Source organism: Pristiophorus japonicus, unplaced genomic scaffold, assembly GCF_044704955.1.
Source record: "Pristiophorus japonicus isolate sPriJap1 unplaced genomic scaffold, sPriJap1.hap1 HAP1_SCAFFOLD_425, whole genome shotgun sequence".
NCBI lineage: Eukaryota > Metazoa > Chordata > Chondrichthyes > Pristiophoridae > Pristiophorus > Pristiophorus japonicus.
This window is the reverse complement of record NW_027254146.1, coordinates 357862-376446: the sequence shown is the minus strand read 5'-3', so window position 1 is coordinate 376446 and position 18585 is coordinate 357862. Positions and strand designations below refer to the sequence as shown.

The 18585-nt window shown below is 50.4% G+C and overlaps 2 protein-coding genes across 2 annotated transcripts in view; both read left to right on the top strand.

Moving 5' to 3' along the window:
• LOC139251238 (telomerase protein component 1-like) overlaps window positions 1-7239 on the top strand; it is a 71932-nt gene extending 64693 nt beyond the window's left edge. The window contains exons 27-30 of the mRNA XM_070873210.1: window positions 198-377; window positions 3373-3465; window positions 4169-4301; window positions 7001-7239. Of these exons, the coding sequence (XP_070729311.1) occupies window positions 198-377; window positions 3373-3465; window positions 4169-4301; window positions 7001-7164 (570 nt within the window). The 3' untranslated portion in view covers window positions 7165-7239. The remainder of the gene's footprint in view (window positions 1-197; window positions 378-3372; window positions 3466-4168; window positions 4302-7000) is intronic.
• Window positions 7088-18585, top strand: part of LOC139251237 (telomerase protein component 1-like) — a 62354-nt gene continuing 50856 nt past the window's right edge. The window contains exons 1-5 of the mRNA XM_070873209.1: window positions 7088-7160; window positions 10968-11056; window positions 12526-12640; window positions 13999-14275; window positions 15792-15909. Coding sequence (XP_070729310.1) covers window positions 10985-11056; window positions 12526-12640; window positions 13999-14275; window positions 15792-15909 — 582 coding nt within the window. The 5' untranslated portion in view covers window positions 7088-7160; window positions 10968-10984. The remainder of the gene's footprint in view (window positions 7161-10967; window positions 11057-12525; window positions 12641-13998; window positions 14276-15791; window positions 15910-18585) is intronic.

Below are 18585 nucleotides of genomic sequence, written 5' to 3'. Positions count from 1 at the left end.
TCTCTGTGTGTCTCTGTGTGTCTGTCTGACTGTCTCTGTGTGTCTGTCTGTCTCTGTGTGTCTGTCTGTCTGTCTCTCTCTCGCTCTCTCTCTCCTATTCTATTGTCTGTCTCTCTCTCTCTGTCTCTATAAAACCTGTGACGTTTCTCAGAGTCAAGCAGGTTGATAGTTTGAGCCGCCTGTGTTGTGACCCTCAGGGTGTGACGCTGGTGCTGAGTGTCACGGAGGACTCCTTGCTGCATTGCGCTCTGGCCAAGAGCAAGGGGGCCGTGACCATCCGCCTGGGCCCACTGGAGCCGCTCGACAGGTCAGAGGTCGTGCGCCGGAGCCTGGCCATCTACGGCAAAAAGCTGGAGGAGTCGGCCTTCAACAACCAGGTGAGGGCGGAGCGGGCGGGCGAGCGCTGGAACATAAACAGGAGCAGGAGTCAGCCATTCGGCCCCTTGAGCCTGCTCCGACATCCAATGAGATCATGGCTGATCTTCGACCTCAGTTCCACTTTCCCGCCCATATCCAACTGGATGGGCCACTTAAATTTCTCATTCTCCATCTCCCCGTATTCAGGCCAACGCTCCCCGTTGGTGTCAGCTGTGGCTCGGTGGGTCCTCTGAGTCAGAAGGTCGTGGGTTCAAGTCCCTGCTCCAGAGACTCCAGTCCCATAATCCAGGGCTGACACCCCCGGAGCCAGTACTGAGGGAGCGCTGCACTGTGGGAGGGGCAGTGCTGAGGGAGCGCTGCACTGTGGGAGGGGAAGTGCTGAGGGAGCGCTGCACTGTGGGAGGGGCAGTGCTGAGGGAGCGCTGCACTGTGGGAAGGGCAGTGCTGAGGGAGCGTTGCACTGTGGGAGGGGCAGTGCTGAGGGAGGGACAGTGCTGGGGGAGCGCTGCACTGTGGGAGGGGCAGTGCTGAGGGAGCGTTGCACTGTGGGAGGGGCAGTGCTGAGGGAGGGACAGTGCTGAGGGAGCGCTGCACTGTGGGATGGGCACTGCTGAGGGAGCGCTGCACTGTGGGAGGGGCAGTGCTGAGGGAGCGCTGCACTGTGGGAGGGACAGTGCTGAGGGAGCCTCCGCTGCACTGTGGGAGGGTCAGTGCTGAGGGAGCGCTGCACTGTGGGAGGGACAGTGCTGAGGGAGCCTCCGCTGCACTGTGGGAGGGTCAGTGCTGAGGGAGCGCTGCACTGTGGGAGGGACAGTGCTGAGGGAGCCTCCGCTGCACTGTGGGAGGGGCAGTGCTGAGGGAGGGACAGTGCTGAGGGAGCGCTGCACTGTGGGATGGGCACTGCTGAGGGAGCGCTGCACTGTGGGAGGGGCAGTGCTGAGGGAGCGCTGCACTGTGGGAGGGGCAGTGCTGAGGGAGCGCTGCACTGTGGGAGGGACAGTGCTGAGGGAGCCTCCGCTGCACTGTGGGAGGGTCAGTGCTGAGGGAGCCTCCGCTGCACTGTGGGAGGGTCAGTGCTGAGGATGCACTGCACTATCGGGGGGGCAGTACGGAGGGAGCGCTGCATTGACGGAGCTGCTGTCTTTCGGATGAGATATTAAACCGAGTCTCCGTCTGCCCTCTTGGGTGGATGTAAAGGATCCCACAGCCGCTATTGGAAGAAGAGCAGGGGGGAATTCGCCCCGGTGTCCTGGGGTCAAGATTTATATTGAAACCAACATCACTGCAACAAATCAAATGGTGAGGTCATTTATCACATTGCTGTTTGTGGGAGGTTGCTGCACACACATTGACTGCCGCATTTCCCACATTACAAGAGTGACTACACTTCAAGAAAAAAAAGTACTTTGTTGGCTGTAAAGCGCTTTGGGACGACCTGAGGCTGTGAAAGGTGCTGTATTAATGTGAATACCTTCAGCTGCCTGGGCCCCGAGCTCTGGAACTCCCTCCCTAAACCTCTCCGCCTCTTTACTACTTTCAAACCCTCCTTAAAACCTACCTCTTTGACCCAGCTTTTGGTCATCTGCCGTAATTTCTTCTTCTGTGACTCGGTGTTAAATTTTTTGTTTCATAATACTCCAGTGAAACACCTTGGGATGTTTTACTACATTAAAGGCGCAATGTAAATACAAGTTGTTGTTGTTGTTGTTGTAGCGTTTCTTTCTCCAGATTCCAACATTATGGCTCCATTTTCCCCAAAGCTTTTTTTTGGTGTACTTGAGTTGGGCCCGAGTACGCCAAACAAATGTTCTAAGTTTCCCGTTGGATTTCTTCATTTTGGTGCAGCCTAACCTGTCCTTTAGTTTTGGGGGTGGAGCCTTGATCGGCGCCAAAATGATCACATTGCCACGGTAACCAGGGACACAATGTGAGTTGAGGTTGGAAAGTGAAACATACAGCCAGCTCCCAACACATTAAAACACATTGCAGCAACTTGCCTCCAATTATTAAAGTGCCCCAACCCCCCCCCCCCAACCCCCAATGCCGGTGCTGATCCCCTCCCCATCCCAGGCCGAAGGGCCTCCCGGTTCGCTCCCCCATCTGCCCCTCGCCCCGAGTTCCTTTCCGGCCCGCCCCGAGCCCCAAGTGCCTTGCTGGACTTCTCGCCTTTCCCTGGCCGAGTGGCCTCCTCCCTCCCAGTCCCCGCACCTAACTATACCCAAAAGGCTTCTCCCTCTCTCTCACCCCCCTCTCTCTCACCCCCCCTCTCTCTCACCCCCCCCTCTCTCTCACCCCCCCTCTCTCTCACCCCCTCCTCTCTCTCACCCCCTCCTCTCTCTCTCTCACCCCCTCCTCTCTCTCTCTCACCCCCTCCTCTCTCTCTCTCACCCCCTCCTCTCTCTCTCTCACCCCCTCCTCTCTCTCTCTCACCCCCCCCTCTCTCTCTCTCACCCCCCCCTCTCTCTCTCTCACCCCCCCCTCTCTCTCTCTCACCCCCCCCTCTCTCTCTCACCCCCCCTCTCTCTCTCACCCCCCCTCTCTCTCTCACCCCCCCTCTCTCTCTCACCCCCCCTCTGCTGCACTTGCCGGTGCTGATTTCCTTAACTCTCCAGAAGGTTTTTCTGTAGAGGCCACATACACTGGCCTAAGCAGAACTGGAGTAACTCTCAGCTGGCTAAAGTTGCCTAAGTGTCTAGAATTGGCACAGGTGGCAGGTTACTCCCCCTTTGGCTGAAAAAAAATTACCTACAAAATGGTGACTAACTGAGTTACGCTGGTGCAAATTGATCAGGGAAACTGTGGTTTTTAAACTTAAGCCAAAAAAAACAGCCTGCTCCAAAAAAATGGTGCAGATCACTGGGGAAAATTGAGCTCAACAACAGTGTTTCCCTCATTACACAGTGACTACACTCCAAAAGTACTTTATTGGCTGTAAAGAGTTTTGAGACGTCCATTGGTCGCGGAAGGCGCTATATAAATGCAAGTCTTTTTCAGATGCGGCTGTTGGTCATCAAGAAGGAATCTCACAATCCCCTCTTCCTGAAGCTGGCGAGCGAGGTGCTGCGAGAGTTCGGGGTCTTCGAGAAGGTTGGTGTGTCGGTGACCTTTCAACACCCCCTGTCCCCTCCTTCCCCCATGTATCTTTGTGGCCTTTCACCTCTGCCCCCTCCCCCATGTGTCTGAGACTTCACCTACCACCCCTCCACCCGTGCGTTTGTGACCTTTCACCTCCCCGTCCCTGCTTCACCACCCCCTACCCCGCCAGCACCGCTTCCCAGTAAAGGACTGCACAATGTTTGACTGCTGCCATTCTGTGCTACACAATTAGGTCTGGACTTCACCTCACAAGCCGTGTCATAAAGGACCCAGTCAATCCACAGACTACGGAGATTTGACCCCAGGTCCCAGAGGATGAAAGGTCAGTGTCTGACCCCACCCAGTTCACCACCAAAGAGAGGAGACCTTCATCCCCTCTGCCTGGGGCTTTGACCCCAGGTCCTGGAATCCAGCTGTGGGCTGTGATTGTTGGCGGGACATTGAAGCCGCACTGATTACAGCGGAGTCCCGATCCTTTCCTGGCCCAGGGGAGTCGCTGGATAGTGACTGGGAATCCTGGCTAATCCCCCTCCACCCCCACAACCCGGTGAGGGGAATAGAACCTGGGCTCTTCCTACCCTGAGGCACACAATTCACTACCCAGAATTTCCCGCCCTCGCCCCGTCACTGTTTCTCTTGTGGCATTCTCGTGCCTCGCTCGTTCACCAATCCGCCTCCTCTGTCCTTTTCCCAGATTTCGGAGCAGATCCGTGCCCTGCCGACGACACTGCGCCTGTTGATCCAGCACACGCTGGGCTGCCTGGAGGAGCAGCACGGAACGGGAATGGTGACCTTCGCCCTCAGCGCGCTGAGCGCCAGCGGGAAAGGTAAGGGAGCATGTTCATTGTATCGCAGAGCAATTGGGAACAGGAGAAGGCCATTCAGTCCCTTGAGCCTGTTACACCATTCCATTATATCACCTCTGATCTGTAGCCTAACTCATTTTAACTGCCTTGGTTCTGTAACTCTTAATACACTTGCCTAGCAAAAAGCTACCAATCTCGGTTTTGAAATTTTCAATTGACCTCCAGCCTCAACAGCTTTTTCGGGGAGAGAGTGTCAGATTTCCAGCACCCTTTGTGTGAAGCCGTGGTTCCTGAAAGCACCCTCAACAGCCTGGCTCTCATTTTAAGGTGATGCTCTGTTGTTCTGGACTCTCCCACCAGAGGAAATGGTTTACTCCATCGGCCATATCGAATCATTTAATCCTCTTAAACACTTCAATTAGTTCAGCCTTTATCCTTCTAAACCCAAGAGTCTATGCAGCCTGTCCTCATTGTTTAACCCTTTCCGCTGGGTCCAGTCGACAGGCAAACCCTCCTCATGGATTGTAAGTTGTCATTTACCCACAGCCAGATGTGAGAGATTGTCCGGGCAGTTAGTGGGCTTCTCATTGGCTTTTACAGGAGAAATTATAAAGAGGAATAAGAAAATGGCAGAGAAATTAAACAAATACTTTGTGTCTGTCTTCACGGAAGAAGATGCAAAATATCTCCTGGAAACTGTGGAGAACCAAGGGTCTAGTGAGCATGAGGAACGGAAAGAAATTAGTAAATTTTATTAATAAAAAAATAATATTGGAGAAATTAATGGGACTGAGCCGATAAATCCCCTGGACCTGATGGCCTACATCCTAGGGTTTTGAAAGAGGTGGGTATAGAGATAGTGGATGCATTGGTTGCCATCTTCCAAAATTCCATCGATTCTAGAACGGTTCCCGTGGTTTGGAAGGTAGCAAATGTAACTGGGCTATTTAAGAAAGGAGGGAGAGAGAAAATGAGGAACTACAGACCAGTTAGCCTGACATCAGTCGGAGGGAAAATGCTCGATTCTGTTATTAAGGATGTGGCAACAGGTCACTTAGAAAATAATAAGATTGGGCAGAGTCAATACTGCTTTATGAAAGGGAAATCGTGTTTGACAACTCTGTTAAATTTGTTAAGGTTGTAACTAATAGAATAGATAAAGGGGAGCCAGTGGATGTGATGTATTTAGATTTTCAGAAGGCATTCGATAAGTTGCCACACAAGAGATAATTAAACAAAATTAGGGCTCATGGGATTGGGGGTCAAATACTAACATGGATTGAGGATTGGTTAATGGACAGAAAACAAAGAGTAGAAATAAACGGGTCATTTTCGGGTTGACAGGCTGTAACTAGTGCGGTGCCACAAGGATCGGTGCTTGGGCCCCAGCTATTCACAATCTATATCAATGATTTGGATGAGGGGACCAAATGTTATCTATCCAAGTTTACTGATGATACAAAGCTAGTTGGGAATGTAAGTTGTGAGGAGGATGCAAAGAAACTTAAAGGGGATATAGACAGACTGAGTGACTGGGCAAGAACATGGCAAATGGAATATAATGCAGAGAAATGTGAAATTATCCACTTTTTTAGGAAAAATAGAGTATTTTTTAAACGCTGAGAGATTAGGAAATGTTGGTGTTCAGCGGGACCTGGCTGTCCTTGTACACGAATCACTGAAAGTTAACCTGCAGGTACAGAAGCAATTAAGAAAGCAAATGGTATGTTGGCCTTTATTACAAGAGGATTTTAGAGTAAGAATAAAGATGTCTTACTTTAAAGTTATTTAGGGCCCTGGTGAGACCACACTTGGAGTATTGTGTACAGTTTTGGTCTCCTTACCTAAGGAAGGATATACTCTCCATAGAGGGAGTGCAATGAAGGTTAACCAAACTGTTTCCTGGGATGGTGGGGATTGTCCTATGAGGAGAGATTGAGTAGATCAGACCTATATTCTCTGAAGTTTTGAAGAATGAGATGCGATCTCATTGAAACATACAAAATTCTTACAGGGCTTGACAGGGTAGATGCAGGGAGGATGTTTTCCCCCTGGCTGAGGAGTCTAGAACCAGAGGTCACAGTCTCAGAATAAGGAGTTGGCCATTTAGGACCGAGATAAGACATTTCTTAATTCAGGGTGGTGAATCTTTGGAATTCTCTACCCCAGAGGGCTGTGGATGCCCGGTCGTTGAGTATATTCAAGACAGATGTTTGAATATCAAAGGATTAGGATTGTCCAGGAAAGTGGAGTTGAGGACGAAGATCAGCCATCTCATTGAATGACGGAGCAGGCTTGAGGGGCTGAATGGCCAACTCCTGCTCCTAATTGTTATGTTCTTTTATCTCCTCCATTAATCCTGCTGAGATACAGCATGGGCACAACTCCCTTACACTCCCTTCACAGATGCTGACTGACCTGCTGAGATTTCCAGCAATTTCTGTTTTTATTCCAGGTACAGCACGGGTTAGATACAGAGTAAAGGTCCCTCTACACTGTTCCATCAAACACTCCCAGGGCAGAGAGAGGAGATGTTCATCTGCTCTGTCTGGGGCTGGACGTGACCACTGCGGCCTGAGTGTGAAAGGTCACTGTCTGACCCATTCCCTCAGCCAGTCCGTGTTTGTTTTCCGATACGTAAGCCTGGTTAAGTTATGACCAAGGTGCATTCCAACTGCGGGAATGTTGATCGTGTGTTCTGTCCGACCTTCCATTCTCAGGTCTGCGGGAGAGAGACCTTTATTCCATCCTGTGCACCAGCAGCGGGCTGCGGACAGGAAGCCCCCCACCGCAGTGGGAGGAAGTGATGCAAGAGACCCTGAAGCCGAGCAGGCCCGTTCCCATGGCGACCTTTGCTGGCCTGCTGCGGAGCCTCCGATGGTAAGGAAACTAACTCCCTCCCTAAAGCTCTCTACCTCTTTGCTCCGCTTCACCAAGCTTTTTGGTCACCTGCCTTAATATCTCCTTTAAATAAACGCACTTGGCGGCCATGTTTTCAGCCACCTGGGCCCTACGCTCTGGAATTCCCTCCTTTAGGGGGGTGGGGGGTGGATGAGGACGAGGACTCCGTAACGGTGATAATCGGACAGAGGGGGCTGAAGGTCTCTCTCTGCTGGGGGACTGGGTGGAGGCGACAGGGTGTCAGGCACACTGACCTTTCACCCTCTGGGACCTGGGGTCAAATCCAGCCATAGACAGAGAGGGGGGGAAGGTAGGTGTTTAGGGGGCTACCATTGGTACTGAGCCCCACACAGAGCAGGAAGGGACCAGTTCCACCCTGCCAGGCCTGTGCAGTGTGAGCTGATCCTAGCCTGGGGGTGGGTGGTGTAACGGGATGGTAGAGCTTTGTATTCTGGGAGGACGGAGATCCAATGAACAGAGCAACTTCCCTCACCGCTCTGCTGTGGGATGAATGGCTCATTCTCATTCTTTGTTCTCTTGCCTGTGTCTTTTAACTTTGTTCCTGGGATGTGGGCGTCGCTGGTAAGACCAGCATTTTTTGCCCATCCCGAATTGCCCTCGAGAAGATGGTGGTGCGCCTCCTTCTTGAACCGCTGCAATCCGTGAGGTGAAGGTACTCCCACACTGCTGTAGGGGAGGGAGTTCCAGGATTTTGACCCGTTGATTATGAAGAAACGCGATATATTTCCAAATCAGGATGGTGTGTGACTTGGAGGGGAACGTGGAGGTGGTGGTGTTCCCATGCGGCTGCTGCCCTTGTCCTTTTAGGTGGTAAAGGTCGTGGGTTTGGGAGGTGCTGCTGAAGAAGCCTTGGCGTGTTGCTGCAGTGCATCTTGTAGATGGTACACACTGCAGCCACGTTGTGCTGGTGGTGGAGGGGGTGGATGGGATGCCAATCAAGCGGGCTGCTTTGTCCTGGATGGTGTCGAGCTTCTTGAGTGTTGTTGGAGCTGCACTCATCCAGACAAGTGGAAGGTATTCCATCACACTCCTGACTTGTGCCTTGTAGATGGTGGAAAGGCTTTGGGGAATCAGGAGGTGAGACACTCACCGTAGAATACCCAGCCTCTGACCTGCTCTTGTTGTCACAGTATTTATGTGGCTGGTCCAGTTAAGTTTCTGGTCAATGATGACCCCTGGGATATTGATTCTGTCTGTCTCTGTGTGTGTCTCTCTCTCTCTCTCTCTCTCTCTCTCTCTCCAGTATTCTGGGGGTCTGGGCCCCTGCAGAGACACCCAGCTCTCGGCTCCACCTGTCCAACACCCTGTGGCGGGTGGCTGTGCAGCTGCGGTACCTGAGGGACAATGGTCGAGAGAAGCTGATACATCTCTACCTGTCAGGTGAGCTTGGCCCCTGGTTCGCCGCGGGCTGCGTTCTATTGGAGGGAGTTGTGCTGCGGCTCCCCTGGTGGCTCCGGGCACCACTCAGTGGGTAGCGCACTTGCCTCTGAATCAGAAGGTTGTGGGTTTAAGTCCCACTCCAGGGACTCGAGCACATAAATCTAGGCTGACACTCCAGTGCAGTGCTGAGCGAGCGCTGCACTGTCGGAGGTGACGTCTTTTGGATGAGACGTTAACCGAGGCCCCGAGGTGGACATACAATAAGGACATAAGAATCAGAGAAGCAATAGGCCATTTGCCCTCTCGGCATTCAATAAGATCATGGCTGATCTGATCCTGGCCTCAACTCCATTGAGAAATGTTTAAAAGCCAGCAGAGAACAACTTAAAAAAAAATGATTGAGAGAAGATAGATTATGAAAGTAAACTAGTATGAAATATAAAATCAGAATGTAAGAGTTTCTACAGGTACATAAAAAGAAAAAGAGTGGCTAAAGTAAATATTGGTCCCCTGGAGGATGAGACTAGGGAATTAATAATGGAGAACAGGGAAATGGCAGAGATGTTGAACAAATATTTTATATCGGTCTTCACAGTAGAAGACACTTAACCTATCCCAATAGTGGATAATCAAGGGGCTATAAGTAGGGAGGAACTTAATACAATCACTATCACTAATGAAGTAGTACATGGTAAAATAATGGGACTAAAGGCAGACAAGTCCCTGGACCTGATGCCTTACATCCTCGGGTCTTGAGAGAGGTGTCTGCCTGAGGAAAAGAGTGTTTGAAAACCAGGCCCTCAAATCTGCCATCAAGCTCATGGTCGACAGGGCTGTATTAATACCCACCCTCCTGTATAGCTCAGAGACATGGACCATGTAAAGTAGACACCTCAAGTCGCTGGAGAAATACCATCAACGATGTCTCTGCAAGATCCAACAAATCCCCTGGGAGGACAGAGACACCAACATCAGCTGGAGTTCATTATTAAGGAAGCAGTAGCGAGACATTTGGAAAAGCATAATTCAATCAAGCAGAGTCAGCATGGTTTTATGAAAGAGAAATCCTGTTTGACAAATTTGCTGGAGTTTTTTGAGCAGGGTGGCTAAGGGGGAACCAGTGGATGTGGTGTATTTGGATTTCCAGAAGGCATTCGATAAGGTGCCACATAAGAGGTTACTGCACAAGATAAAAGCTCACGGGGTTGGGGTAATATATTAGCAAGGATAGGGATTGGCTAACGAACAGAAAACAGAGTCGGGATAAATGGGTCATTTTCCGGTTGCCAAACAGTAACTAGTAGGGTGCTGCAGGGATCAGTGCCAGGGCCTCAACTATTTACAATCTATATTAATGACTTGGATGAAGGGACTGAGTGTAATGTAACCAAGTTTGCTGATGACACACAGATGGGTGGTAAAGCAAATTGTGAGGAGTACACAAAAAATCAACAAAGGGATATAGACAGGCTAAGTGTGGGCAAAAATTTGGGGTTTAATATGGAAAAATGTGAGGTTATCTACTAAGGCAGAAAAAATAGAAAAGCAAATTATAATTTAAATGGAGAAAAATTGCAAAGTGCTGCAGTACAGAGGGACCTGGGGGTACTTGTGCATGAAACACAAAAAGTTAGTATACAGGTACAGCAAGTGATCAGGAAGTCAATGGAATGTTGGCCTTTATTACAAGGGGGGGATAGAGTATAAATGCAGAGCAATCCTGCTACAACTGTACAGGGTATTGGTAAGGCCACACCTAGATCCTGCGTGTAGTTTTGGTCTCCGTATTTAAGGAAGGATATACTTGCTTTTGGAGGCAGTTCAGAGAAGGTTCACTAAGTTGATTCCAGAGATGAGGGGGTTGACTTATGAGGAAAGGTTGAGGAGGTTGGGCCTATACTCACTGGAATTCAGAAGAATGAGAGGTGATCTTATCGAAACATATAAGATTATGAGGGGGCTTGACAAGGTGGATGCAGAGAGGATGATTCCACTGATGGCGGAGACTAGAACTCGAGGGCATAATCTTAGAATAAGGGGCTGCCCATTTAAAACAGAGATGAGGAGAAATTTCTTCTCTCTGAGGGTTGTAAATCTGTGGAATTTGCTGACTCAGAGAGCTGTGGAAGCTGGGACATTGAATAAATTTAAGACAGAAATAGACAGTTTCTTAAACGACAAGGGGATAAGGTGTTATCGGGAGTGGGCAGGGAAGTGGAGCTGAGTCCATGATCGAATCAGACATGATCATTTTGAATGGTGGAGCAGGCTCGAGGGGACAAATGGCCGACTCGTTCTCCTATTTCTTATGTTCTTATCGCTCACTCCCACCCTCTCCCCATATCCCTCAATCCCACCGTTATATCTTGTCCTTGTCGCCAACAGCTCACCTGTGGCGACTGATGGACCCTGCGGGGAAGGAGACGTTTACCGACTGTGACCCTGAGGCTCTCGCTGCCCTCCCAGATCATCTGGTACGGAACCTCGCTCAGTCCCAGCTCGTGATGGTGTTAGAGTGTGTGTAATAGTGAGCGAGTATAGGAGTGGGCCCAGTGTGTGTAATAGTGAGCGAGTACAGGAGTGGGCCCAGTGTGTGTAATAGTGAGAGGGTTTAGGAGTGGGCCCAGTGTGTAATAGAGAGGGTATAGGAGTGGGCCCAGTGTGTAATAGTGAGAGGGTATAGGAGTGGGCCCAGTGTGTGTAATAGTGAGAGGGTATAGGAGTGGGCCCAGTGTGTAATAGGGAGGGTATAGGAGTGGGCCCAGTGTGTAATAGTGAGAGGGTATAGGAGTGGGCCCAGTGTGTGTAATAGTGAGAGGGAATAGGAGTGGGCCCAGTGTGTGTAATAGTGAGAGGGTATAGGAGTGGGCCCAGTGTGTGTAATAGTGAGAGGGTATCGGAGTGGGCCCAGTGTGTGTAATAGTGAGAGGGTATAGGAGTGGGCCCAGTGTGTGTAATAGTGAGAGGGTATCGGAGTGGGCCCAGTGTGTGTAATAGTGAGAGGGTATAGGAGTGGGCCCAGTGTGTGTAATAGAGAGGGTATAGGAGTGGGCCCAGTGTGTGTAATAGTGAGAGGGTATCGGAGTGGGCCCAGTGTGTAATAGTGAGAGGGTATAGGAGTGGGCCCAGTGTGTAATAGTGAGAGGGTATAGGAGTGGGCCCAGTGTGTGTAATAGTGAGAGGGTATAGGAGTGGGCCCAGTGTGTAATAGTGAGAGGGTATAGGAGTGGGCCCAGTGTGTAATAGTGAGAGGGTATAGGAGTGGGCCCAGTGTGTAATAGTGAGAGGGTATAGGAGTGGGCCCAGTGTGTAATAGAGAGGGTATAGGAGTGGGCCCAGTGTGTAATAGTGAGAGGGTATAGGAGTGGGCTCAGTGTGTGTAATAGTGAGAGGGTATAGGAGTGGGCCCAGTGTGTAATAGTGAGAGGGTATAGGAGTGGGCCCAGTGTGTGTAATAGTGAGAGGGTATAGGAGTGGGCCCAGTGTGTGTAATAGTGAGAGGGTATAGGAGTGGGCCCAGTGTGTAATAGTGAGAGGGTATAGGAGTGGGCCCAGTGTGTGTAATAGTGAGAGGGTATAGGAGTGGGCCCAGTGTGTGTAATAGAGAGGGTATAGGAGTGGGCCCAGTGTGTAATAGTGAGAGGGTATAGGAGTGGGCCCAGTGTGTGTAATAGTGAGAGGGTATAGGAGTGGGCCCAGTGTGTAATAGTGAGAGGGTATAGGAGTGGGCCCAGTGTGTAATAGTGAGAGTACAGCACGGGTGTGCAGTAATGAGCATGCACTTGAGGCGCTCGTGTTTGTGATCGAGAGCGGGGGCGTGTGGGCGGAGCGAGCGAGTGTACAGGAGAAAACCCCGTGGTGTGTGATTGGGAGAGTACGTGGGGAGCTGCTGGGCAATGTGCGCACTGATGATGTGGTCCACGGCTGCTCTCTCTCTCTCCAGACCCTCTGTGGGGAGCTGACCCGCCTCGCCTCACTCCTCACCAACCTGCGCTTCTCCTCGCTGCACGTCAGACTGGGAATCCTCCCACAGCTGGCATCGACCTTCTCCCTGTACTGTGAGTATGCCCCCTCCCCCCTCACCACATGCTGCCTTCCCCCCCACCCCCCCCACCCCCTCACCACACCCTGTCTCTCTCTCTCTCTCTCTCTCTCTTCCCCCCCCCCCACCCCCTCACCACACCCTGTCTCTCTCTCTCTCTCTCTCTCTCTCTCTCTCTCTCTCTCTCTTTCTCCCACCCCCCCACCCCCTCACCACACCCTGTCTGTCTGTCTCTCTCTCTCTCTCTCTCTCTCTCTCTCTCTCTTTCTCTCCCCCCTCCCCCCTCACCACACCCTGTCTCTCTCTCTCTCTCTCTCTCTCTCTTTCTCTCCCCCCTCCCCCCTCACCACACCCTGTCTCTCTCTCTCTCTCTCTCTCTCTTTCTCTCCCCCCCCCCCTCACCACACCCTGTCTCTTTCCCCCCCCCCCCCCCACCCCCTCACCACACCCTGTCTCTCTCTCTCTCTCTCTCTCTCTCTCTCTCTCTCTCTCTCTCTCTCTCTTTCTCTCCCCCCTCCCCCCTCACCACACCCTGTACCTTCATTCCCCTCTGATTCACAACACTCAGAAGAAATTCCTCCTCATCTCTGTCTTAAGGTTGAGGAGGTTGGGCCTCTACTCAATGGAATTCAGAAGAATGAGAGGTGATCTTATTGAAACGTATAAAATTATGAGGGGGCTTGACGAGGTGGATGCAGAGAGGATGTTTCCACTGATAGGGGAGACTAGAACTAGAGGGCATAATCTTAGAATAAGGGGCCACCCATTTAAAACTGAGATGAGGAGAAATTTCTTCTTTCGGGAGGTGGGGGGGGGGGGTTGTAAATCTGTGGAATTCACTGCCTCAGAGAGCTGTGGAAGCCGGGACATTGAATAAATTTAAGACAGAAATAGACAGTTTCTTAAACGATAAGGGGTAATGGGGATGTGAGCTGAGTCATGATCGGATCAGCCATGATATTGAATGGCGGAGCAGGCTCGAGGGGCCGTATGGCCAACTCCTGCTCCCATTTCTTATGCTGTTAAATGGTCGACCCCTTATTCTGAGACTTTGATCACCAGGTCTAAACTTCTTCACTCAGGGTTTGTAAATCTTTGGAATTTTTTTTATCCCAGACGGCTGTGGATGCCCGGTTGTTGAGTTTATTCAAGACAGTTTATTCAAGACAGTTATCGATAGATTTCTGGATATTAAGGATGGGGATTGTGCAGGGAAGAGGAGTTGAGGTAGAAGATCAGCCATGATCTTATTGGATGGCGAAGCAGGCCTACACCTGCTCCTAATTCTGATGTTGTGAGCTGTGAGCTGTGACGGATCGTTCTAATTCTCTGAACCCTCCGTCAGCCTTGTGTAAAAACCCTTCTGTCCTCCAGATGCTGCAGCCTCAGGAGATGGCGGGAGTCACGGATCCCTCCCAGAGGTCAGCCCTTACAGAGACTTCATCGACGCCAACATTCCTGTTCTTTCCCAGAATCCCTCGCTCTTCTGGCAACAGGCCCTCAACCAGCCCGACTCCTCGCCTGTCTGCCGGCAGGCCCAGGGGCTGCTGGGTAAGGACGGCACGTTCCCCCTCCCGTCAGAGAAGGTGCCGGAAGATTTCCGCCTCGTCGAGTGGACCAACAAGCCGCAGGTTGTCAGCGGGACTGAGGGGTAAATGACCTTCTGTTTCTGTCTCGGTGGGGGGCCTCGGGTGGAGTACTGTGTCCAATTCTGGGCACCACACTTTAGGAAGGATGTCAAGGCCTCGGAGATTGACCAGAATGGTACCAGGTGTGAGGGACTTCAGTGGTGTGGAGAGATAAGCTGGAATTGTTCTTCGAGCAAAGAGCATTAAGGGGAGATTCAATGGAGGTGTTCAAAACCGTGAGGGATTTTGATCGAGTAAATAGGGAGAAGCTGTTTCTACTGACAGAAATACTTGCATTTATATAGCACCTTTCACGACCTTAGGACGTCCCAAAGCGCTTTACAGCCAATTAAGTACTTTTTTTTGGAGTGTTGTAATGTAGGGAAATGCGGCAGCCAATTTGGGCAAAGCAAGATCCCGCAAGCAGCAGTGTGATAACGACCAGATCACCTGTTTTTGGAAATTGAGGGATAAATATTGGCCCCAGGACACTGGGGAGAACTCACCTGCTCTTCTTCCAGTCGTGATCGTGGGATCTTTTGCATCCACCTGAGACTGAGCCTCTGTTTTAACATCGCATCTGAAAGACGACACCTCCAACAGTGCAGCACTCCTTCAGTACGGGCATCGGGAGTGTCGGCCCTGGATTATGGGGCTCGAATCTCTGGAGTGGGGGCTCGAACCCACAACCTTCTGACCCAGAGAGAGGGAGACTGACTGAGCCACGGCTGACGCATGTCAGGGTGGGGAGGGTAATGGTGGCAGTGGGCTGATTACTACTACTACAACAACAACTTGTATTTATATAGCACCTTTTAACGTCGTGAAACATCCCAAGGTGCTTCACAGGATTATTATGTGATAACAATTTGACACCGAGCCATATAAGTTGAAATTAGGGCTGTTGACCAAAAGCTGGGTCAAGGAGAGTCTTGAAGTAGGAACGAGGTGGAGAGGTTTAGGGAGGGAGTTCCAGAGCTCGGGGCCCAGGCAGCTGAAGGGCTGGACACCGATGGTGGAGCAATTATAATCAGGGATGGTCAAAAGTGCAGAATTAGAGGAAAGCAGACATCTCGGGGGTGTGGGGAGGGGGGCGGGGGGGGGGGGGAGGGGGAGGTGGTGGTTGGGGAGCTGGAGGAGATTAGAGATAGGGAGGGCGAGGCAATGGAGGGATTTGAAAACGAGGATGAGAATTTTGAAATCGAGGCGTTCCTTAACCAGGAGCCAGTGTAGGTCAGCGAGCACAGAGGTGATGGGCGAGCGGGACTTGGTGCGAGTTAGGATACAGTCCGCCGAGTTTTGGATGATCTCAAGTTTACGTAGGGTAGAATGTGGGAGGCCAGCCAGGAGTGAGTTAGAATAGTCAAGTCTAGAGGTAACAAAGGCACGGATGAGGGTTTCAGCAGCGGATGAGCTGAGGCAGGGACAGAGACGGACGATGTTACGGAGGTGGAAATAGGCAGTCTTACAGGGGAGAAGAGTCCAAGATCTTGCCTTGTCTTTGCTCGCTGACCTTCCTTGTTCCTTCCTTTTCCTCAGCAAGGTGATGACAACTCCGACGGTGCCGCTGTGTGTGAGTATCTCGCCCGCTGGGCGGACGGCGGTCGTGGGCACCAGCGAGGGCTCCCTGCACATCCTGGACCTGGACAGTGGGCAGGTGGGTCTCCAGAAAACCCCCCTTGACGATGTCGGAGAGACACCCAACTCGTACAGATCCAATCCAATTCACTTCAGAGTGAAAATACCCGACTTAGTGAGGGCTCACTGTCCCAGCCAGCATGGGTTACTGAGCCCCACACACGGGGCAGCAAGAGCCCAGATTTCATTCTCCCACCCCACCCCACCCCATATATGCTGAGTTATCATCGTCATAGGTAGTCCCTCGAAGTCGAAGACTTGCTTCCACTCTAAAAGTGAGTTCTCAGGTGACTGTACAGTCCAATACGAGAATTACAGTCTCTGTCACAAGTGGCACAGGCAGACGTTGAAGGAAAGGGTAGGTGGGAGCCTGGTTTGCCGCACGCTCCTTCCGCTGCCTGTGCTTGATTTCTGCATGCTCTCAGCGATGAGACTCGAGGTGCTCAGCACGCTCCCGGATGCACTTCCTCCACTTAGGGCGGTCTTTGGCCATATCCCAGCTGGCGACGAGGGGGGCCAACAATTGGTACTGAGCCTCACACAGGGCAGGAAGCGCTCAATGCAAATTGCCTTTAATTGGATACATTTCTCTTACTCACTCCATGTGACACTCCATAAAATTCTACATCGGATGTACGGCACAGAAACAGGCCAGTCGGCTCAACCAGTCCATTCCGGTGTTTGTTTCACTCGAGTCTCCTTCCGTCTTTCCTCATCTAACACTATCAGCATAACCCTCTATTCCCTTCTCCCTCATGTTTGTCTAGCCTTCCCTTAAATGTATCTATAGTATTTGTTTCAACCACTCCCTGTGGTATCGAGTTCCACACTCTCAGCACTCTCTGGGTAAAGGAGTTTCTTCTGAATTCTCTATTGGATTTCTTGGTGACTATCTTATATTGATGGCCTCTAGTTATGCTCTTCCCCACAAGTGGAAACATTCTCTCTCTATTCACTCTATCAAAACCTTTCATAATTTTAAAGACTTCTATCAGGTCACCCCTCAGTCGTCTTTTTTTCAAAAAAAAGAGATTTGGCCTGTTCATCCTTTCCGGATATGTATACCCTTGCATTTCTGGTATCATCCTTGTAAATCTCTCTGCACCCTCTCCAGCGCCTCTATATCCTTTTTATAATATGGTGACCAGAACTTGTGTGTGTGGTCTAACCAAGTTTTCGACACAAGTTTAGCATTACATCCCTACTTTTCAATTCTGTCCCTCTAGAAATAAACCCTAGTGCTTGGTTTGTTTTTTATGGCCTTGTTAACCTGTGTCACAACTTTGTGATTTGCGTATTTATACTCTGAGATCCCTTTGTTCCTCTACCCACCTAGACTCTCACCCTCCAAGTAATAAGTGACCTCTCTATTCTTCCTACCAAAATGTAATACCTCACATTTATCTGTGTTGAACTCCATATGTAGTTGCTAACTAACTCCTGCAGCCCCATAACCCACCCCCAAGATATCTGCGCTTCTCCAATTCTGGCCTCTTGTGCATCCATGATTTTAATTGCTCCACCATCGGTGGCTGTGCCTTCAGCTGCCTGGGCCCTAAGTTCTGGAACTCCCTCGCTGCCTCTCGACCTCTCTTTCCTCCTTTGTAGTGTCAGCTGTGGCTCAGTGGGTAGTGCTCTCGCCTCTGACTCAGAGGTTGTGGGCTGAAGTCCAACTTGACCACCTGAATGGGCTGACACTCCAATGCAGCGATGAGGGAGCGCTGCACTGTAGGAGGAGCTGTCTTTCGGATGAGACAGTCAACCAAGGCCACGTCTGCTCTCTATGTAAAAGATCCCATGGCACTATTTCGTAGAAGAGCAGGAAAGTTCTCCCTGGTGTCCTGGCCACTATTTATCCCTCAATCAACATAACAAAAAACAGATTATCTGGTCATTATCATATTGCTGTTTGTGGGATCTTGCTGTGCGTAAATTGGCTGCCGCGTTTCCCACATTACAATGGCGACTACACTCCCAAAAAAAAAGTATTTCATTGGTTGTAAAGCACTTTGAGACGTCCGGTGGTTGTGAAAGCCGCTATATAAATCTTTTTAAAGATGCTCCTTAAAACCTATGATCAAACTTTTGGTCATATATCCTAATATCTCCTTATGTGGCTTGGTGTCCAATTTTGTTTGATTATGCTCCTGTGAAGCATATTGGAATGTTTTACTACGTTAAAGGCGCTATATAAATGCAAGTTATGAGTTAATATACAATACCATATAAGGAGAACGTAATTGGCTTATCCCTTATCAATTACTTTAGTTTTCCTTGATTTAACAAGCTCTTTCTCCGTTGAGCTTACAATATAACTCCTTTACTTTGTTACCTTATCGGTAGTTTCACTCTTGTTGCATGTTCAACCAAGCGAAACCTTTCATTACAAGTTTGTCTCTCTTTCCTGTATCATTCGTACCAATTAAACCAAACCAAAGGATGATGTGTGGCCAGATATTTTCCATTGTGGAACTGACTGTTTCCCCATGCTGCTACCAAATAGAGACTTGCAGCACAGGAGGCCATTCGGCCCATCGTGTCTGTGCTGGTCCTTTGAACGAGTCGTTGTGTTTAGTCCCACTTTCTCGTTTTTTGTCTGTAACTCTGAAAGTTTCTCATCCTCAGGAACCATCCAACTCCCTTCAAATTATTAATGGAATCAGCTTCTACCCCTTTTCAGGTCGAGCGTTCCAGA